Genomic DNA, 22,536 nt, shown 5'->3' with positions numbered 1-22,536 from the left:
AATTGCTTAAACCCAGGAGGTGGAGGTTGCAGTGAGCCGAGATTGCGCCACTGCACTCCAGCCTGGGTAAAAAGGAGCGAAACTCGATTTCAAACAAAACAAAACAAAACACAAAAAACAAAAAACATTCACATTGTTGTGCAACCATCACCTTTATCTATCTCTAGAACTCTTCATCTTGCAAAACTGAAACTCTGTAGCCATTAAATAATAACTTACCCATTCCTCCTTCCCTCTGGTCATTTCCAGTAAGTAGTAGTGCTGTGATTCAAAAAATGGCCATTTAAAAACTATTGCCAGTTTTACTTTTTCCCACATGGTGGTCATCTCTTTTTTTTTTTTTTTTTTTTTTGAGACAGTCTTGCTCTGTCGCCCAGGCTGGAGTGCAGGGGCACGATCTTGGCTCACTGCAAGCTCCGCCTCCCGGGTTCACGTCATTCTCCTGCCTCAGCCTCCCCGAGAAGCTGGGACTACAGGCGCCCGCCACCACGCCCGGCTACTTTTTGTATTTTTAGTAGAGACAGGGTTTCACTGTGTTAGCCAGGATGGTCACGATCTCCTGACCTCGTGATCTGCCCGCCTTGGCCTCCCAAAGTGCAGTCACCTCTTCATCCTAAAGAAAATGGAAGCCTTTGTGTGTCCCCTTTCCTGCATTAAATACTGATTATTTATTGAGTTTTTATTTAGCATTATTGGGTCTTTTCAGGTGGGGAAGTGAGACATAGAGATTGAGAGGGCTCACAAAAGACAGAGGTACAAGGCCAAGTCTCTGCCTTCCAGCATTTTCACTTTAAATCCAGGAAAAACTGAGAGTACAGAGTCCAGGAGTCCACGCACTAAAATGGGAGGCACACAAACTCAGGAACGAAAATAGAGGAGGGAGACTTTAGAGCTAAGCTGGGTTTTGGAGGCAAGGCAGAAAAAATAGAGGAATGGGTTAAGAAGAGCCTCGTGGACCAGCCTGGCTAACATTGAAACCCCATCTCTACTAAAAATACAAAAACTAGCCAGGCATGGTGGCGCGCACCTGTAATCCCAGCTTCTCGGGGAGGCTGAGGCAGGAGAATCGCTTGAACCCGGGAGGTGGAGGTTGCAGTGAGCCAAGATTGTGCCACTGCACTCCAGCCTGGGCAACAGAGTGAGACTCTGTCTCAAAAAAAAAAAAAAAAAAAAACCCCAAAAACAAAAACAGCCTTGTGGATGGACAGGGAACTGTTTTCGGGCAGACCATTCACCTAGAAGAGGGAGGCATTCAGTGAGGATTCACAGAAATGAGGCTCTCAGTTGGTAGGGCAGCCACTCCTGTTTATTTCTCTTCTTGAGCATCTTTGTTTCTGAGCACTGTGAGGTGATAAGGCTCAAAAGATGAGTTCTTTCTACAATTATAGGAGCATTTATTGAATATCTGCTCAGCTCACACTGTTACTTCACCGAATTTCCCAAAGAACTCTGAAGGTATTATCATCTTCATTCTACAGAAGAATCTGAACTAAGGTCACACCTTCAATAAGTAGGAGTGCTGGCATTTCAAACCCAGGCATTTCTATTTCCAAAGTTGAGCTCTCTTAGAAGGTGTGAACTCTGGAGGTTGAGGCAGGAAGGTTGCGTGAGCTCACGTGTTTCACATTACAATGAGCTATGATGGTGCCATTGCACTCCAGCCTGGGCGACAGAATGAGACCCTGTTCCAAAAAAAAAAAAAAAAACGTTGGGAACAGGTGATCCTCCAATACTCAGGTTGAGGTTTTCTTGAGCTTTTTTTTGCAGGGGCTGGGGAGTGGGGCGTAAGCTTAGCAGATAAAATTTCTCCTTGCTCTGAGCCTCCCCAGGCATTTCATACCTACCTTGCATTGTATTTTCCTATCACCGTTGGGATTTTCAGATTATCTTGAGTGGTTGAAGAAAATTGATTTTTTTTTTTTTTTTTTTTTTTTGGGAGATAGAGTCTTGCTTTGTCACCCAGGCTGTAGTGCAGTGGTGCAATCTCGGCTCGCTACATACAACCTCCGCCTCCTGGGTTCAAGTGATTCTCCTGCCTTAGCCTCCTGAGTAGATACAGGCATGTGCCACCACGCCTGGCAAATTTTTGTACTTTTAGTAGAGAAGGGGTTTGCCATGTTGGCCAGGCTGGTCTCGAACTCCTGACCTCAGGCGATCCGCCCTCCTTCGCCTCCCAAAGTGCTGGAATTACAGGCATGAGCCACCGCGCCCGGCCAGTTGAAGAAAATTGAGATGGATGGGTCCAAATTTTCTCCCCTTGTCTGGGCAGCTAAGATGGGAAATGGGAATTCTGTTGGAATGAAATAATACACTTGAGAGGAAGCTGAACAAAGTGGAAGAAAGATCTGAGTGGGGTTAGAACTTAGGTGTCAGCCTCAGCCTGTCCTTTTGCAGATGTGTAAGGTGTGGGATCTGGGGTCACTAACTCTTTTCCTGGGACTCTTTCCTTACCTGAATCCTCCCCATCTCCAGAAACCTCATAAAACAAGCTGGATGAGTGTTTTGAGTTCTAGGAGTCTCCATCCTTTGACGCTTCTGGAAGGTACCAGGGCTGGAGCTTTAGGCTGATCCACCCCCTCTTTGTTTGGGTTCAAGCCACGGGAAAATGGGAGCTTGGGGGGAAGGTCAGGGATTGAGATGCTTCCCTTTCCCTCCTCCTCCTCCCTCCTCCCAGCAGGAAGGGACAAAGAGTTGACCTTTGTTACAGGTCTACAGAATCATAATTCATAGTTCATACATGTTAGTTTTTCTTCCTTTCTTTACACAGGGTCTCCCTCTGTTGCCCAGGGTGGAGTGTAGTGGCACGATCACAACTCACTGCAGCTTTGACTTTACCAGCTCAAGCGAGAGCCTGAGCCCCCCCAAAGTGTTGGGTTTACAGGCACCAGCCACCGCGCCTGGCTTCCATACATGTTAGTTTCTAAAATATCACGAACCCAGTTACCTTTTTTTCCTGGCAAGCAGGAACAGGCTGCACAGTGTAGTGGCATTTGCTGGCCAGTGTCACCTTGACCTCTCTGAGCCCGTTTTCTGATCTGCAGAACGGAAGTAGCAATATTCTCAGTCTCCCCTGGTTGTTGAGGGGCTCAACTCAGCCTTTTGTGGTGGTTCCAGGTTCATAGTGTGGGCAAAAAGAAGTACTTTGTGAACTCTAAAGCACTATGCAAAGGTGAGTTATTAACAAGATCATTAATTGATGACACCCCAAAAGGGCTGAAAGGTCATTCTCACCCCCAAACAAATGTCCTAGTCTGCATGGGGACGAGTATGACTTCTATTGTGACTTTGCTATGGAGCTTCCCAGAAGGCCTTGGGGACTAGCCCGGGAGGAGAGCCTTCTTTCTCTGCGGGTTCCAAAGGCTCCTAGTTCCGTGCCCCCACCCTGCTCCCAGGCCTTAGTTCCTGGCCTCACAGTGGGAGGCCTCCCGCCCCGTCCCGCCTCCTCCCGCGGCCCAGCCAAGGTCTCTAAGGAATGCCGCCTCCCGGGCCATTTTCTCCCCTCCAGCCTCCGCGGCCCCACTTCCAGCCTCTCCCTGGCTCCCCGGTTCCCTACCCCCAACCGGTTGCCACTTAAATGCTTGCAGGCCTGGTGCAGGCGGGAAGCCCCCTTCCCCCACAGGACCACCTCAGTCACAGCCCTGACCACAGGGAGGTCGGGTCTGGATTTACTAAAGGACCCCAGAGCGGGAGACTGCCCCTCGCCGGCTGCCTGGCTTCGCCACGGGGTCGGGTTTCGACCGGCCGGTGGCTCTGCAGAGAGACAAAGGGCAAAGTCCTGGGCCCCACCCCCACCCCGCAGCCCCTGGCGCGGGTCCCCTCCCCCTCGGGGCCCAGGGCGGGTAGCCAAGGGCCGCGGGTCCCCGCCGGACAGGTTTGGAGCGAGTCGGGGCGCCCAAGGGGGCTTTGGCGGTAGAACATTCGAGACCGTGCGGAGCCCTGTAGCGGAGGGGCTGGGGGGCTGCTCTGTCCCCCTCCTTGCGCGCTGCGGCCTCAGCCCACCCAGAGGCCGGGGTGGGAGGGCGAGTGCTCAGCTTCCCGGGTTAGGTGAGAGGGGCTGGGGAGGGGGCGACCGTGGGCCCAGGCGGGGACAGCCCGCCCCTCAGCTGCGCCGTCTCAGTTCTCAATTGCCCGTTCACGAGGGCGCCCCTCCCCCGCCTCAGCTGCCGCCGCCCTTCCCATGCACCGCACTATCCCCGTTAGTGGTTCTCCCCGCGGTCCCCGTCCCCCTCAGTCTCCGCCTCAGTCTGCCCCTCAGTCCCCGTCCCCCTCTGTCTCCCCCTCAGTCTCAGCCCCCCAGTCGCCGTCCCCCTCAGTGGCCCGCTCTGCTGCGCTTTCCCCCGCTCCACCGCGAGGGGCCGTGTTCACCGCCTAGGTTCTCTTGGCCGTCCCCTCCTCCTGGCCAAGGATAGGCGAGAACCATCTTGGAAGGCACTCAGTCCTCCCAGACAGGATCCTTGGTGGTAGAACATTCTAGACCGTGCGGAGCCCTGGGGAGGAAGACCTCCACAGAGAGGGCACTTGAGGGGGAGGAGGGCCACGTAGGGGCCCTTGTCAGGGGAGAGACTGGCTGAGGAAGCGCCCGCCAGGAAGAAGCCAGCTGCAGCGCCTGTTTCCCACCGCAGGTCATGGTTGGCAGCTAGGGGGAGACGCGGATCCCTGAGGGCTCCTGCGCAGCGGCCGCCACTTATGGACACGCAGACGCTTGCGGGGCTGGTGCCCAGATGTTTGCCCATCCTCATCAGGGGGCACTAAGGACCCCGAGGAGCACGGGGATGTCTGCCGGGTCCTTCTCATGGTGTGGTGGGAAGCTGCCGAAGACAGATTGCTTTGGAGGCTGGTCTGGTTTCCTCTCCTTGCTCCTGAGAGGGCCACCTCGGCTGTTCCCTCTGGAGGACAGAGGCCGACTCTGTCTCTTTTCAAGGTACCTCTCATGACGCCTTCCACTGGGCACCAGCTCCATCCTCGGCCGGGCCTCTGAGACCCCGAGTGCCCGAGCGTGCGCTCTGTCGCCCAGGCTGGAGTGCAGTGGCGTGATCTCGGCTCAATGCAACCTCAGCCTCACGAGTAGCTGGGATTACAGGCGCGTGCCACAACACCCGGCTAATTTTTGTATTTTTAGTAGAGACGGGGTTTCACCATGTTGGCCAGGCTGGTCTCGAACTTCTGACTTCAGATGATCCTCCCGCTTCTGCTTCCCAAAGTGCTGGGATTATAGGCGTGAACCACTTTGCCCGGCCGTGACCGTATGGCTTTTAAGCTTTCTGGAGAGAGGCTGGCATCTCCACCGGGGGCGAGAGCTAAACCAGCATCTCCAGAGAGGCGGGGCCGGGCCAGAGATGGTCTTCCTGCCCCCCACCTTTCCCTCGGTCGGAGCTTAGTAGCCTTCCCGACCCCCGGGGGAAGATTCTGAAACTTCCCTTCCCACTGCCAGTCTGAGAAGGATCGTGAGCAATGTCCCTGAGGGGGACCTCCCCATCTCAGCTTGCAGGACGGAGGCTCAGTTGCACAGCTCCCGTTGGGTCACCTCTTTTCTATTTGTCCCCATACTGTAGGTTTGTCCTGATGGTTTCTTCTCCACTTCCTCAGTCTACGCCAGGGACCCCCCATTCTCTGCTTCCACATGACCACTTCTCCCCTTTGGGAGCCACTCAAGGTGGGGGAGAGGGTGGCAGTTGGAGACCAGGCTGATGTGGAATTTGTCTGACTGTCCCAGAGCTTCTGTTTTGGCCTCCTTGGGGGCTGCTCAGATGGGCTTTCTTGTCAAACTATTTCTGAGATAGGCGAATTGAGCAAAGTATTCATGCTGAGGTTGGCTTGACCCCACCGCCACTTAGCACCTTCCACAAGTTGCTTCCTTCCTCCCCCAGAGCAAGATGACATTTTGCATGGTAGGGATTTTTGGTGAGCACCCTTTCACCCCACTAACAAATCTCCCTGACAGCCATCCAGCCGTATTATAGGGCACTTAGCTCTTCTGCAAGTGAAATCCCGTGCCCAAATTAGAGCCGCATGCAGTAAAAGCCAGTTGGCACGCACTTAACCATACAGAATATGGGCACTTTTCCTGCTTCTGACGTCGGGGCTGTTCAGGCTTCTGCTGTATTAACACTTGTCTTCAGAAAGAAAGCAGTGGAGTTTGGTGCAGTGAGCACAAGCAGCCTATACTAGTCCTGCCTCCAAGTTGGCAAGTCTGTTTCCTTCTCTGAGCCTCAGTTTCTCCATCTGTGAAATGAGGGTGACTGTTCAGCATCCTCTCAGGCTTCAGAGGCTTACCCCTTTCCTTTCTGCCTCAATGTATGAATCTGATGTTTTTCAACTGGAACTTGGTGACAGATTAAGGTGTGTGTATTGTGTGTGTGCGTGCGCGCGTGTGTGTGTGTGGGATCATATAAGCTGAGTGATTCCCTTCTCTCCCCTAAATATGGGTAGAAGAGCCCTCCAGAGGAGTGGGAAGAAGGGTTCAGCCCAGAGTAGCTCTTGGTGACCTGCTTTTCCTTCCTACTTTTCCCCCAACAAGTAGTATAGGAAGGAGGCAGTGCGTGTATGCCACATACATGAAAAGACCTTGCTCACAGGGTGACAGTTGCATTCCAGTGGTGTCCTCACCTTCCAGTCCCCTCACACTCTGGCTTTCTTCGTGGTGGTGGCATCTGCTCTGCCCAGTCCCACATCTCCCAGTAGGTCAATGTTTTCTGGCCCCTACCCCTGCCAGCCTGCCACTCGACAGCCCGCCCGCCTGTCCTCCCGCCCCCCCGCCTGTCCTCCCGCCTGTCTGGCTGCCCTGCCTCTGGATCAGCCTGGCACAGAGCCCTGGGCTTTCGGCCAGCTCCTCCTCCCCTCCCCGCCCCCGCCCCCTTTCTCAGCTACTGCCATCCTGAAGTGTGCCAGGTCCGCCCCCTTCAGAAGTTTTCTTGGACAATTTTTTTTTTTTTCACCGCCTCTCCACCCTGTAGGGATAAGGAGGCGGGGTGGGGAGGAAGGACTGAGTCAGTGGTGATTTTCTGGAAAAGGCAGAGGTTGGCACCTTAGGGCAACTTCCAGATGGGAGCGACAACTGGGAGAGGGGCCAGCTTTGGGAGGGGGCTTCTACTCTGGTGTCAGCCACATGGACCCTCTTGTTGAAGAGTCAGCAGAATCACCTACTTCTGAAGGGGTCCAGTGAGCAGCCCTCCCTCACTCCCTGGTTAGCTTTGTCCTCTTATCCCAGACCAAACCAGACCAAATCAAATCAAACCAGGTCCCCTGCTGGACTGTAAACCCCGTCAAAGCAGGGACCATGCCTATGTGCTGGGTACTGTAGCACAGTGCCCAGCACTGTCCAATAGAAATGCAATGTGAGCCATACATGTAAGTTTCTATTTTCTACGAGTCATATTAAAGAAACAGGTGAAATTAATTTTAAAGATAGTTAACCCAATATATAAAAAAATTATCTCAACATGCAATCAATATAAATAATTATTAAAGAGATATTGCTTTTTGGAGGGTACTTAAGTTTTAGAACTCTAGTATTCTAAACTAGATTAAAATTATTTTATATTCATTTATTTATTATTTTTCAAGTCAGAGTCTCACTCTGTTGCTCAGGCTGGAGTGCAGTGGCATGATATCAACTCACCACAACCTCAGCCTCCGGGGTTCAAGCAATTCTTGAGCCTCAGCATCCCGAGTAGCTGGGATTACAGGCGCCTGCCACCACACCCGGCTAATGTTTTGTATTTTTAGTAGAGATGGGGTTTCACCATGTTGGTCAGGCTGGCCTTGAGCTTCTGACCTCAGGTGATCCACCTGCCTCGGCCTCCCAAAGTGCCTCAACTTTCTGAGTAGCTGGGATTACAGGCATGCACCACCACGCCTGGCTAATTTTTGTATTTTTAGTAGAGACAGGGTTTCGCCATGTTGGCCAGGCTAGTCTTGAATTCCTGACCTCAGGTGATCCACCCACCTCGGCCTCCCAAAGTGCTGGGATTACAGGTGTGAGCCACCACACCTGGCCTAACACTTAAAGTTACAAAATTAAAAATTCAGTTGCTCAGTTGGACTGGCCACGCTGTAAGAGCCTCAGTAGAGTAGCCACATGTAATTAGTGGCTCTTGTAGTGGACAGAGAAGGCCCAGTGTGTAGTAGCTGTCAAGATAACAACAGTAACAACAAAAAAGAATGGCTCCGAGCAGCTGGACCCTTACCAGAAACCACCAGCTTCTTGACTTCTGATTAGAAATCTGGTACCTGTTAGATGACGTGAGCATGGTGTGTGTGTTTTTGCAGGTTTGAAACATGTTCGTTGCTCACTCTTTTCCAGTATCCTGGGAACCCCAAACTGGCTCCCAGTCTAGCTTTGTTTTCTAATTGCCTCAGGCTGATTCCTTCTCTACTTGTTGAGATGCCTGCAGCCATGACTGAAGACTTGGATATCTTTGGGATGAAGTTAAATTGTGTTAGGTGGGGATGGGGGTTAGGGAGTGTGCCTTTACTTTGGGGTTATGGATGGATTCGAAAGTCTTCATTAACCCCTGAAATCTTGAAATGGTGTGCAAAGTGCATTTTTCTGGTGGAATGTTCTTGCCTTTTATCCTAATAGGAACTGTCTCAAAAAAAAAAAAAAAAAGTCAAGAACCAGTTATTCAGACTATTAGGACACAGAAAATCCCTCTAATTAAGAAGGTGTTTCCTTATAGGTAGACAGGGTTGATCCCTGTCTGGGGACACAGGACCCTCTAAGATGGACTAACCCTACTCCTAGTTTCCCAGATATGAGAAACTGAGGTCCAGAGTTGAAGGCTTGACTTGTCCAAGACCACACATGGAGCCAGAAGCTTGGCCTGGGGGAGGGGTGGAGGTGAAGGTTCTAATCTGAAGATCCTGGTTTAATCCTACTTCTTTGCTGGAGATGAAAGTCCAGGCTTGACTCATGACAGGGGCCCTAGGGGAATTGGGGCCCCAAACTTGACAAGATTCCAAAACCTGCTCCCACCTTGCCCTCCTCCCTTCCTTGAACTGGCTTGCCCCACCCCAGTTTAAAGGCAGTCCTCCCTCTAGGGAGGGGTGAGGGAGGCCATAAACATGATTGAAAATGGCATCCTCGCTTCTGGGTATGGGGGCTGAAAGAAGGAGCAGGTTTGCAGAGGATTAGAGAAATCCCAGTCCCGGGGTAGTTTTCAGTCTCCCATTCACACTGTGCACAGTGCTTTCCTGGGAGACCTCTTTCTGAGACCATCTCTTCTGGTGCATTTGCTCCTTCCTCCCTTGGAGCCCAAGCCCTTGTCTCCTTCCAACCCCCCGTAAGCTCCTCAAGGTTCTGGATTCTTTAGAATAGAACACCAATAGGAAAATTTCATCATTACTTCATACTAGTTTCTATTAATTTTGAACTGCTAATAACTTCAGAACTGGGTGAGCTGGAATTATGTCTTTTTTGTTTTTACCTTTTTATTATGGAAAGAAATATAAACACAAAAGTAGAAAGGATAATGTAATAACCCCTTTGTGTACCATCCATCACTTAGCTTTAAAATTACCATGCATATGTAGTCTGTTTTCATTTTCCCCTGCGCTCTGATTATTTTGAAGCAAATCTTAGACATGTCATTTTATTTGTAACTATTTCAGTATGTATTTCTAAAATATAAGAATTACAATATGACTTTAAAAGATTGACAACAGGAGTGAGCCATTGTGCCTGGCTCCTAACTTACACTTTATTTATTTAGTTTGAGACAGGATCTCACTCTCTCACCCAGGCTGGAGTGCAATGGTGCCATCTCGGCTCACTGCAACCTCTGCTTCCCGGACCCAGGTGATCCTCCCATCTCAGCCTCCTGAATAGCTGGGACCACAGGTGCACGCCTGGCTAATTTTTATATATATATAAATATATACACACACACACACACATATATACACCCACACATATATACACACACATACACATATATATATATACACACACACACACACACACACACACACACATATACACACACACACATATATGTATATGTATTTTTTTTGGGGGGTGGGGTGGGGTGGGGGACAGAGTCATGCTATGTCACCCAGGCTGGAGTGCAATGGTGCGATCTCACTGCAACCTCCCTGCCTCTTGGGTTCAAGCGATTCTCGTGCTTCAAAGTAGCTGGGGTTACAGGCGTGCTCCATTACGCCCAGCTAATTTTTGTATTTTTAGTAGAGACAATGTTTCACCATGTTGGCCAGGCTGGTCTTGAACTCCTGACCCCATGACCCACCCACCTCGGTCTCCTAGGGTGCTGGGATTACAGGCGTGAGCCACCGCACCTGGCCCTAACTTCTCCTTTAAAGGAAGGGAATTAACATGCCAGGCTCTGAGATTCATTATCTCATATAATTCTCCCTACCCACTAAGGTGGTATCAATGGATGTTTTACAGACCAGGGTACTGAGATAGAGAGGTTGAGTATCTTGTGTAAGTCACACAGCCACGCAGAACCACAGCCAGAATTTGAACCCAAAGCCTGTTTGAATCCAGACTCTTCGCACTGTCCCTGTGCTGCCTTTTTGATGACATAAAAGGGACAAAAAGCATTTGCCAAAGTAAACTCACTTTAGGCTGGAGGACAAAATAAAAAACACTTAAGAGTTCACACGACCCAGTGAACAGTGGGTCTGCACCATGGAATTGCACTCCGATAAATCAAAACATCCCACCTATAATTCTTTAAGCTATTAACTTCTTCCAGCTGCCTATTTCCATAGTTAGTTGAAAAGTGATTATTTGACATATTGAACATTGACTAGGTATTTGATGACATCAAGAAATTATTGTCATCCTGGTGTGGTAGCTCACATCTATACAGCACTTTGGGAGCTGAGGTGGGTGGATCGCTTGAGGACAGACAGGAGTGTGAGACCAGCCTCGAAAACATAGTGAGGCCCTGTCTCTACAAATTAAAAAAAAAAAAATTGGAGCCAGGCGTGATGGCGCATGTGCCTGTGGCCCCAGCTGCTCAGGGGGCTGAGGTGGGAGGATCCCTTGAGCCTGGGAAGTCGAGGCTGCAGTGAGCCAAGGTCTCAACCACTGCACTCCAGCCTGGATGACAGAGCAATACCCTGTCTCAAAGGAAAAAAAAAAAAGCAGGCTCTTCCCTAATTGAGAACTGTTTTCTTTTCTCTTTGGTGTAAGTCAGTGACACTTCTCTGAACTCTTGAGGTATGAAGGATGAGAACTCTTAGCCCAGGGAGAGTTCCCAACCTCATCTCCCTCCCAGGGGCCCTGCTCCCTGTGCTTCCTGAATCTCTTACTTCCTACATAGCTTTTTAAGCTATTGCAAGGATGCTCTTTCCCTCTGTTTTCTCCTGAATCACCCCTGGGCTTCCGGAGGATGGTCACTCAGTCTTTGTGGCTCTTATGCCTCCTCCTTGGCCCAGCAGCGTTTGAGAGGTGAGTCCTCAATAGCTGCTATGTATCTGGCAAGCTGCCGCCCCCGTCCCCACGTGCCCCACCCCTGGCCCAGGACCTGATAACTGCTCGGTACATCAAGGAAGGCAGAGGACACCAGAAGCCACAGCATGTTGGCACCCAGAAAAATAGGCTGGTGCAACTGTTGCCTTTATTGCCAGGGGCTGGTTGCTTCATTCTTTGAATCCACAGGTTTATCAGCTATAGGAGGGTGGTGGGGAGGGACTAATGAACTCAGAGTTCACCTTCCTTTTCTGAACAATGGCTGTTCATCGGTTTAGGCAATCCAGGCATATAGAAGGTGCCCAGGAGATACTGCCCATAGGGCAAAGGCACTTCTCAGCTCTGGTAGAAGCTGGTCTACTGAAGTGCTGGAGTGGGTCCTTGGTCCCTGTACCCTTTAATTGGGGAGATGGGGGTGGGGCTCTAGGCAGTGGTATTTTTCACTATTTTCCCCACCAGTGCAGAAGTAAAATCTTAATAACTGTTAACTATTGTCAGCCCTGCCCGCCTGCCTCTTTCCATACTAGTCTGGATACTCCAGTTCCCTGGGACTGGGGACTTGGACATGGTTTGAGTGCTTACTACATGGCAGGCAGCTTGTTTTATAAAAGCCTTATTCAAGTTTCACAGGAGGTAACTAAGGTTCAGAGTGAAGAAGTAACCAGTTAGGGTGCTCTTAGCTTCCATCTGGATCCCCCAAGTTCCCAACACACTGCCCCAGCTCAGCCTACACCAGGCCTTCTCTAAGTGTTTGTGGAATGAATGAGACTCGGACCAAGGGAAGGGAATACAGGTTACAGTGATCAGAAATGCCCCATGTGCTTTGAGGCCTGAAAGAAATTAGGTAGCACCATACTTAATGGAAACCGGGCCAAGGGCTTAAAAGACAAAGGTTCTTCACGGCCTCTGTGCCTCCCTGCCCCCCGCCCCGCCCCTCCCACTGTTGTGTTTTAATCAGGGCTGGGGGCTTTGTTGAAAAGAGGCAGCCTGGAGGGGCCTGGAGTGGGTTCCCAGGGTGGGGTGTGTACCCTGGAGGGCTGGGTGAGTCCCTGCTGGTTGGGGGCAGGGGAGGGCTGCCAGGATGTCTTTTCTTTCATTGGTTGGGTGGCCCTGCCCTCCTCCCCCTCCCTCTCCTGGAACATTCCAGACATTCCAGACGATCTGCCTGCCATTGCTTTCAGGATATGGATTAACATCCCAGCAGAGATTTGATTTCACCACTGCCACCCTTCTCCCTTCCCCCATCCCCTCCACGAAAGAAAGCCTCTAAAACTGGGAGTTTGAAGTGTGAGGGAATTTTGACCTTTGACCTTAGATTGTACTAAGGGACCATCTTGAAAGAGCACACTTCAAACTGGGCCCCTAAACTGGGGTTCCCTTAGGCCCTTACTGGTTTGAACTCCCAGGTAAGCCACCCCCACCTCTCTGCCCTTCATCCAGACATCCAGAAGTGTTCCCTTGAGGGAGGTCCTGGGCCTGGGCCGAAGCAATACCTGTTATAGGTGTTAAACTAGGTCTGCGTTCTCAACCTTCCAATGGCATGGCCATTTCTTTTCCTCATTTCTTCTGGCAGTTTTGCTTTCATTGTGAGGGCTTCTACATTTTCAGTCTTGTCTAGTTGGTCATCAAATGAGTTGTAGGAAATTCCTCACAAGGGTAGATGTGGGGGTTCCCTCTTGGCCAATGAATTGAATCACAAAAAGGTGGTCTGATGGCATCTGGGGACCTGGAACTGGATTTGTATCTTACTATTTTGTCCTGCTATAATCTGACTTACTTAGGTCAAGTTCATGAACAAACCAAAGAAGAGAGCCAAAGACAGAGATTCTCTTCAATGTTTATTTCCTTCTTTCCCCATTATTTCATCCCTGGGAGAGATTTCCTTAACATATTTTATGGATGAAGACTCTCCACATTTAGAATTGCAGGCTAGAAAAGAGCATAAAGATCTTGCTGTACCCACTGTAAACCTGGAGATACTGAGGTCATATGGGTAAAGTGAGTGAACTGGCTCAGGACAGCCAAGGTCAATGCTTTTACAACTAGAGCTTAGCATCCCCCTTCCCTGTTTTCAAACCCCTTCCCCCAAGCTTGGCAGGGCTGGCACTGTCCCCATTGCATGTCAGGTAGGAATACTGAGGCCCGAAGCTTAAGAGAGGCTTAATTAGAGGGACAGCCAGTCAGGGGCAGGTTAAGGGCTAGACTTTCTTGCTTTCTAGTTCAGTTTTCCTTCAAGCCACTAGAGTTTTTTTGGACATTGTCCTTGGACTAAGAGTTTATGATCAAGGATAAACAAAGATATAAATGCAATTGGCCAATGCATCAAGTCAATTTAAAAATCTTAAACCCAGGGATTAGCGCATTTATTTGGGTGGTGAGCGAGTGATCTGGAAGTCGACCCTGAGCCTGAAAGCCTTCCTCAGGGAAAACTACCTTTTTTTTTTTTTTTAAACAAGTCTCACTCTGTTGCCCAGGCTGCAGTGCAGTGGTGTGATTTCGGCTCACTGCAACCTCTGCCTCCCTGGTTCAAGCGATCCTCCTGCCTCAGCCTCCTGAGTAGCTGGAATTACAGGCACGTGCCACCACACCCTGCTAATTTTTTTTTTTTTTTTTTGTAGAGAGGGGGTTTCACCATGTTGGCCAGGCTGGTCTCCAACTCCTGACCTCAAGTGATTCGCCTGCCTCGGCCTCCCAAAGTGTTGGGATTACAGGCGTGAGCCACCGCGCGTGGCTAAAAATTACATTTTAAAGATGGGAAGAATAAATTACCTGGGCATAGTGGCATGCGCATGTGGTCCCAGCTGTACAGGAGGGTGGGAGCTGGGAGGATCACTCGATCCCGGCAGGTCTAGGCTGCAGTGAGCTGTGTTTATGCCACTGCACTCCAGTTTGGGTGACAGAGCACTTTACAAGATTGTTAATAATAATGACAGTAAAGATGGAAAGAAGAAAGTACTGTATACTGGGAGAGGGGAAGGTAGTGGCATTATGCTGACTTGTATGTGTGTTAATCACTCCCACCTTAGTATTCACAGATACATCTATTGTTATACTTCAAGTACTTACATTTTCTAGCATCACCTACCACCCTGTGGAAAGGTATTATCTCTGTTTTACATAGGAAGAAACGGCCTCAAAGAGGTTAAACAATCTTGTAAAGGTCAATACTAGTAAGTGGAGCATAGGTTTAAATCCATATCTGTGCCAAGGACTTAACCACTGCACTATATCTTGCTGTGATTTGTTTGCATATATTATGTCACCTAATAAATTGTGAACACCTTCAACCAGGCATTTTGTCTCCTTTGTTTATTTGTGTGTCTCCAGCATTTGGAACAAAGTAGTGCGTGAAGTAGGTATCAATTAAATGGTTGTTAGATTAATTAATAATAATGTCTTGGGCCGGGTGTTGTGGCTCATGCCTGTAATCCCAGCATTTTGGGAGGCCGAGGTGGGCAGATCATCTGAGGTCAGGAGTTCAAGACCAGCCTGACCAATATGGTGAAACCCTGTCTCTACTGAAAATACAGAAATTAGCCGGATGTGGTAGTGCACACCTGTAATCCCAGCTACTAGGGAGGCTGAGGCAGGAGAATCGCTTGAACCCGGGGGCAGAGGTTGCAGTGAGCCGAGATCGCACCATTGCACTCCAGCCTGGGTGACAGAGCGAGAGACTCTGTCTCAAAAACAAATAAAAAATAAAAAATAATGTCTTATTTAGCTTTGTATTCCTAGTGCCTGGAACATAGTCATGGTAACCTGCTTACTGAATAAAGGAATGAGAAAGTGGTGGGACAAACAAAGTGTGTGTGTGTGTGTGTGTGTGTGTGTGTGTGTGTGTGTGTTGGGAATGTTAACAGAGTACTTAGAACACCTGATTCGGCATTCCTAGGTGTGGTAGCATCCATGATAATTTTGGTCTCTAAAGCGGGTACCCCTACTCCAAGTCTCCATTCCTAAAAGTTTATTCTTAGATTTTAAGACTATGGTGTTGGTGAGCAGAAGGTGGGGAAATAGAAACTGGGGCAAGGATTAGAAACTGCGAGTTCACAGACCCCTAATGTATTCAGAGCTTTCTTTAACTCTGCTCCCCCTTTACTTTCAGGAGCCGGAAAATTCAAATCCGAAATATTCCACCCCAGCTCCGATGGGAAGTAAGTGTTTGGGGGAAACTCTAAATGGAGTGGGATAGTGGAGCCTGGAAAGTACATCTGGACTAGCTGGAGTTGCCAGAAATGATTGGGGAGGTCTGGGGCCAGGCTAGGGAGGCCTGGGTCTCATCCTTTCTTTCTTTTTTTTCTGAGCCTCATCCTTTCTTCTTTTTCTTTCTTTTCTTTTCTTTTTTTTTTTTTTTGAGATGGAGTTTTGCTCTTTTTGCCTGGGCTGGAGTGCAGTGGCGCGATCTCGACTCACTGCAACCTCTTCCTCCCGGGTTCACGCGATTCTTCTGCCTCAGCCTCCCAAGTAGCTGGGATTACAGGCGTGTACCCCCATGCTTGGCTAATTTTGTGTTTTTATTGGAGACAGGGTTTCACCATGTTGATCAGGCTGGTCTCAAACGCCTGACCTCAAGTGAGCCACCGTGCCTGGCCTCATGTAACCCACAGCCCCATCTTTAGGTTGTCCCTATGGTGAGAGACATTAGGGAGGTGGATGAGTGTTTCCTAAGCCCTAAACTTGGTAATATGGCAGAAGATAATTTAGGGACCCAGGCAGCCCAGGTCTGCTTCCCAAAAGGCCCTTAAGGCAGAACTTAAGTACACTCCTGCAAAGATACCCCATCAGCATTAGCACCCCAGAAAGGTCACACTGGACAGGTAATAATGCTCAAACACTCCTATGGCTCTGTCAATGCCCCATTGCTTTGGGATGCAGGGTGTCCAGTGGCTGCTTTGCAAGGGTCTTGGGACTCAGAGTTAAGTGTACTTCCCTTCTCCATTCTCCTAGGTACTGGACAGCCTGCTGGCTCAGTATGGTACAGTAGAGAACTGTGAGCAAGGTAAGAGTGGGCCGGGTGTGGGGTGGCACTCGTGGTGGGGGTTGGAGGAGTTCGGTGCATTTGTTCTGCTTCACTTTTGTTTCTTTCTTTTTCTCCCTTCCTTCCTTCCTGCTTTCCTTCCTGCCTTCCTGCCTTCCTGCCTGCCTTCCTGCCTTCCTATCTATCTTGCTCTGTCACCAGGCTGGAGTGAAGTGGTGCAATCTCGGCTCACTGCAACCTCCGCCTCCTGGGTTCAAGCGATTCTCCTACCTTAGCCTCCTAAGTAGCTGGGATTATAGGCACGTGCCACCATACCCAGCTGATTTTTGTATTTTTAGTAGAGACGCGTTTCACCACGTTGGCCAGGATGGTCTTGATTTCCTGACCTTGTGACCCACCCGCCTCAGCCTCCCAAAATGCTGGGATTACAGGCGTGAGCCATTGCGCCCGGCCTCTGCTTCACTTTCTGTGATCAAATCTACATTGAAAACCAAAAGAAGAAAGGCAGATAGAATGTGTTAGGCAGGGAAATACATTGGATTGGGGGCGTGGACTCCTGGCCTCGGCTTCCGATCTTGGTTATCTGTGGAACTGGGTTTCTCTTCTGTTTAGCAGGAGGCTTGAACAAAGCCACTCCTTCCCAGCATGGAGTCTCCAGGCTCTTAGGGATCAACCAAGGTAGAAATGGCTATCCCAGGATTTTAGAACTAGTCTAAGAACAGAAATCTTGCATTCAATCGGAGTTACTCTGCAGCCGTTTTACTTGAAAAGCTTCGTGTTTCTTGCTTTTGGCTGGAATAATCAACCGGTTGTCTCTTTTTAGAAGCTCTGATTGGTAGCAATATATATCTTTGGTCAATTAAAATAAAAAGCAGAGGATTTATTACTTAGTTAATGTAGTTTGATAGGTAAGCAAAGTCTTTTGAAGAGTAGGCCCACAGAAGGAAAAATGATAAAGAATTCTAGGTCATAAAAAGTTTGCCAGCTGGGCGCAGTGACTCACACCTGTAATCCCAACACTTTGGGAGGCCAAGGTGGGCAGATCTCTTGAGCCACGAGAGTTTTGAGACCAGCCTGGGAAACAGTGAGACTCCATGTCTACAAAAAATTAGCTGGGAGTGGTGGTGCATGCCTGCAGTCCCAGTCACTAGGGAGGTTGAGGAAAGAGGATTGCTGGAGCCCAGGAGGCCAAGGCTGCAGTGAGCTGTGATTGTGCCACTGCACTCCAGCCTGGGTAAGCAAGACTCTGTATTGTCTCAAAAACAAAACAAAATAAGTTTTGTCCATTTAGTAATGGAAAGTGACTTTGGTTGGACATAAGGCGGTTTTTAGGTAGATAAGATACTGGGTTAGGTTTGGAGATCTTCAAGAAACAAGTGGATAATCACTTGGTTTGAGATTTAAATATTCCTCTCCAAATTATTTGTGGAAAGGGGCAAGTTATAAATGATTATAAATGATGAAAACCTTCACCCACGCAAGAGTAAACTGCTGAATCTATCAAACACATTCTAACCTGCTCTAATCCTGTGGCTTGCCTTTTATCTTAAATGCCAGGATACAACAGGACTCACTGATAACTACTGCCCAGTACTGTTCACAGTTTAGACTAATGAATAAGTTACTCCTGGACAAACAGTAAGATTGAACAGTGGCTTGGGAGCAAGTGCATGCTGAATTTCACTGAGAGGTGTGTAAGGAATCAACACTAGTTTAAATTTATCCAAGGCTCACTAGGGAGCTGTAACACACCCTGTCTGGAAGGATATCTGCTACCTGGAGAGAACAGTATGGGAAATGTTTGACTTTGTTGGACAGTAGAGAAAGTCCTTGAGTCTGCTCAAAAGTCACTTTGTGAGTGAGGTCCATTCTTTCTACCTATCCCATCCTCTTTCATCTGATTTATTATTGTTATTATTTGAGATGGAGTCTCATTCTGTTACCCAGGCTGGAGTGCAGTGGTGCGATCTCGGCTCATTGCAACCTCTGCCTCCTGGGTTCAAGTGATTGTCCTGCCTCAGCTCTTGAGTAGCTGGGATTACAGGCACCCACCACCATGCCCAGCTAATTTTTGTACTTTTAGTAGAGATGGGGTTTCACCATATTGGCCAGGCTGGTCTCGAACTCCTGACCTTGTGATCTGCCCACCTCGGCTTCCCAAAATGCTGGGATTACAGGAGTAAGCCACCGCACCTGGCCTCATCTGATTTATATTTCTCCATAGCAGTCATCACTGTCAAATATTCTGTAGAACTTGCTTATTTATTATGCTTATTGTTATCTCTCCATAAGCTCCACAAAGGCGCAGAGGTTTTGTTGGTTTACTACTGTATTTCCAGTCACTGGAAGATTGTTCTTGCAGAAGCTTCCTTACCACTGAGGAGGGAGAGACCTACTGATGAAGGCCAGAGCAGTTAAGAGTGGCCTGGGGCCTAGCGTGGTGGCTCGTGCCTGTAATCCGAGGACTTTGGGAGGCTGAGATGGGAGAAATAGCTTTAGCCCAGGAGTTAAAGGCTGCAGTGAACTCTGATTACGCCACTGTACTCCAGCCTGGATGACAGATTCTTTGCACTGAAGTTTGTGACCAAGTGCCTTATCTGTCCTCAGTGTTGTGGGGGGCAGAGGCTTAATTTAAGCCAGGGTCCCCCACCCCATGGTTGAGCAAGCCCAGGGGACCCAAATTCACAAGACATTGATACAGGAGAAGGAAGGTTAACTTTATGTATTTATTTATTTATTTTAGAGACAGAGTCTAGCTCTGCCTCCTAGGCTAGAATGCAGTGTGATCATAGCTCACTGCAGCCTCAAACTTCTGGGATCAAGTGATTCTCCTGCTGCCTCAGCATCCCAAGTAGCTGGGACTATTGGTGTTTACTACTGCACCCGGCTGATTTTTTTTTTTTTTTAATTTTTTGTAGAGACGGGGTCTCCCTATGTTGCCAGGCTGGTCTCAAATTCCTGGCACCACCTTCTGAAGTGATTCTCCCACCTCAGACGGTTAATTTTAATAATTGTAAGTGAGAAATATGTTTCCAGACTGCTTGGGATTCTAACGTCAGCTTGCCAAATCATTTTCCTAGTTAGAGCCAAGAATTTTGATGGGATCAATGACTAGCATCCTGAGGCTACAATGGCCACATCCAAGACAGGAAATCCTTTCCCCTGGAAAACATGCAAATTCTTTTTTTTCTTTCTAGACTTCTACAGCCATTCCTGTCAGTCCATTTAGCTGGACTTTTTTTTTTTTTTTTTTTTTTTTGAGATAGAGTCTCGCTTTGTCACCCAGTCTGAAGTTCAGTGGTGCAGTCTCTGCTCACTGCAACCTCCACCTCCTGGGTTGAAGCAGTTCTCCTGTCTTAACCTCCCAAGTAGCTAGGATTACAGGCATGCACCACCACACTTGGCTAATTTTTGTATTTTCAGTGGAGACTGGGTTTTGCCATGTTGGCCAGGCTGGTCTTGAACTCCTGACCTCAAGTGATCCACCTGCCTCAGCCTCCTGAAGTGCTGGGATTACAGGCGTGAGCCACTGTGCCCGGCCTCTGTTTAGCTGGATTTTAATACACTTTGGTTCTTGTGTCCTTGAGGATACATAGGCCTCTAGAATGGATTTAGGTGTTTCCAAGTGTTGTCAGCCATATCTTTGCAGGCCATTTCTTGGGATGTTTACTTCTATAAATTGCTAATCTCATTCAGCGTGTGTTGATTTTTAACTAGTTGAACTTTTTTTTTTTCTTTTTTGAGACAGAGTCTCACTCTGTCGCCCAGGCTGGAGTGTAGTGGCACGATCTTGGCTTACTGCAACCTCCACGTCCCGGGTTCAAGCGATTTTCTTGCCTCAGCCTCCCAAGTAGCTGGGACTATAGGTGCATGCCAGCACACCCAGCTAATAATTTTTGTAATTTTAGTAGAAATGGGTTTCACCATATTGGTCAGGCTGGTCTCAAACTCCTGACCTCAGGTGATCTACCCGCCTCGGCCTCCCAAAGTGCTGGGGATTACAGGTGTGAGCCACCGCTCCTGGCCAACTAGTTTAACTTTCTAAGGGGAATTTACTCCCAGGTTGTGTGTGTGTGTGGAGGTGGGTAGTAGTGTTTGCCTTGCTGTATAGCCTTATTGTACAACTGCTGATAGGGTGGCTACACCCATTTGTATATCCACTTTCTTGGGAACCGGCTGAGGAAATTACAAAAAGCAAGAAGGTAAATTTGAATTTTCTTTCTTTGTTTTTCTGAGACTGGCTCTCAGTCTGTCACCCTGGCTGGAGTGCATTGGCTCGTTGTAACCTCCGCCTCCTAGGTTCAAGCGATCCTCCCACCTCAGCCTCCTGAGTAGCTGGGACTACAAGGGTGCACCACCACACCAGGCTAATTTTTGTGTTTTTTTGTTAGAGATAGGGTTTTGCCATGTTGACCAGGCTGGTCTCCCAAGCTCAAATGATCTGCCTGCCTCTGCCTCCCAAAGTCCTGGGATTACAGGCGTGAGGTACCATGCTCTGCCTGGTAAATTTGAATTTTCTAGTAGCTTCCTTGAAAGGGGAAAATTTTTTTGCCTTTTTATTCAAGTTGGAGTATCCGCCAGGTGTCCTTTTTTTTTTGAGGTGGAATCTCCCTCTGTTGCCCAGGTTCGGAGTGCAGTGGCACGATCTGGGCTCACTGCAACTTCTGCTTCCTAGGTTCAAGTGATTCAAGCAGTTCTCCTGCCTCAGCCTCTCCAGTAGCTGGGACTACAGGCATGTGCCACTACGCCCGGCTACTTTTTGCATTTTTTAGTAGAGACAGGGTTTCACTGTGTTGGCCAGGCTGGTCTCCTGGGCTCAAGTGATCCGCCCGCCTCGCCCTCCCAAGATGCTAGGATTTGCAGGTGTGATCTACCGTGTCTGGCCTGCCAGATGTCTTCTTGATCTCAAAACGTGGAAAGCTGGAGTTGGGGATTCATTGATTGGGCCTCCAGATTTCCCTGCTCTGAGGTTATCCTCTCTTTTCTCTGCAGTGAACACCGAGAGTGAGACGGCAGTGGTGAATGTCACCTATTCCAACCGGGAGCAGACCAGGCAGTGAGTGGGCTGGGAAGTGGGGCTGGGTGCGGTGGGGGAGGTTCTGTGAAGGGTGGTGTGAGCCTGGTCCCACTTTTTCCTCAGGGGGTCTAGGCAGGCTGGGTCCGCATCCAGGGTTCTGATATTAGCCCAAGCCAAACCCAGAATCTTCCATAAAAGGTTTCTTCAGGGGGTCTCCTTCATGTCCATTGTTTCAGGGATCTCAAAGGCTCAGAAACATCAAGATTGATAGCAAAAATACATAGAAGGGAGGGCTCCAAAGTCCTCCCAGATAAGTGGGAAATCCCTTGCGGAGAAAATGTCCCCTGCTGATAGGTCTCTGGTTGCTCCAGGACCTTAGAGTCCTTTGCCGTGTTCATGGCGCCATCTAGTGATAATGAGGGGGAACTTCGGGGTTCAAAAAAGATTCCTCAACCTTGGGATGCTGGGACATTTTATTGCAGTGATGGTCGTAAACCTAGCTGGTGATAGTTGTGGGGTCCTTTTAGTCCCATCGCACCCACAATTTTAGCTCCTAGCCCTTTGATTGAGCAATTATGCGTCTCACTCGCTGTTACAGACAGACTATACATTTTGCGCATTACTCATTTATATTAATATCCGAGCCTGTTATGGGCTTTTGCCACATTTTGCTTTGGGCTTTCTTGCTTCTTAACATGCCGCCTTCTCCAATCTAATAATACTTTGTAAAATCCTACCTCTTCAAATACCTACCGTTTTCTTTTAGATACCTCCTGGGCTCAGAATTTTCTAGAGGTTCCTACTGCCCCTTGTGGCCACTAGGGTTTGGCTTTAAAGCTCATGTCAACAGTTGTTCATTCTCTCCTGCCTATTGTTGCTGTGTTCTTGTTTTTTGGAGACAAGTCTCACTCTGCCACCCAGGCTGGAGTGCAGTGGCATGATATCTGCTCACTGCAACCTCAACCTCCTGGGCTCAAGCAATCCTCCCACCTCAGCCTCCCAAGTAGGTGGGACTACAGACATGCACCATTATGCCCGGTTCATTTTTGTATTTTTTTTGTAGGGACGAGGTTTCACCATGTTGCCCAAGCTGGTCTCGAACGG

General features: G+C 48.9%; 1 protein-coding gene across 2 annotated transcripts in view; it reads left to right on the top strand.

Moving 5' to 3' along the window:
* Window positions 1-22,536, top strand: part of IGF2BP1 (insulin like growth factor 2 mRNA binding protein 1) — a 59,374-nt gene that overhangs the window by 13,713 nt on the left and 23,125 nt on the right. For both annotated transcript variants that reach the window (XM_019028326.4, XM_019028325.4), the window contains 3 exons: window positions 15,543-15,591; window positions 16,385-16,436; window positions 21,408-21,471. In XM_019028326.4, the coding sequence (XP_018883871.1) occupies window positions 15,543-15,591; window positions 16,385-16,436; window positions 21,408-21,471 (165 nt within the window). The remainder of the gene's footprint in view (window positions 1-15,542; window positions 15,592-16,384; window positions 16,437-21,407; window positions 21,472-22,536) is intronic.

Source organism: Gorilla gorilla, chromosome 4 (genome assembly GCF_029281585.2).
Source record: "Gorilla gorilla gorilla isolate KB3781 chromosome 4, NHGRI_mGorGor1-v2.1_pri, whole genome shotgun sequence".
In the NCBI taxonomy this organism is placed as follows: domain Eukaryota; kingdom Metazoa; phylum Chordata; class Mammalia; order Primates; family Hominidae; genus Gorilla; species Gorilla gorilla.
This window is presented reverse-complemented; position numbering and strand designations above follow the sequence as displayed.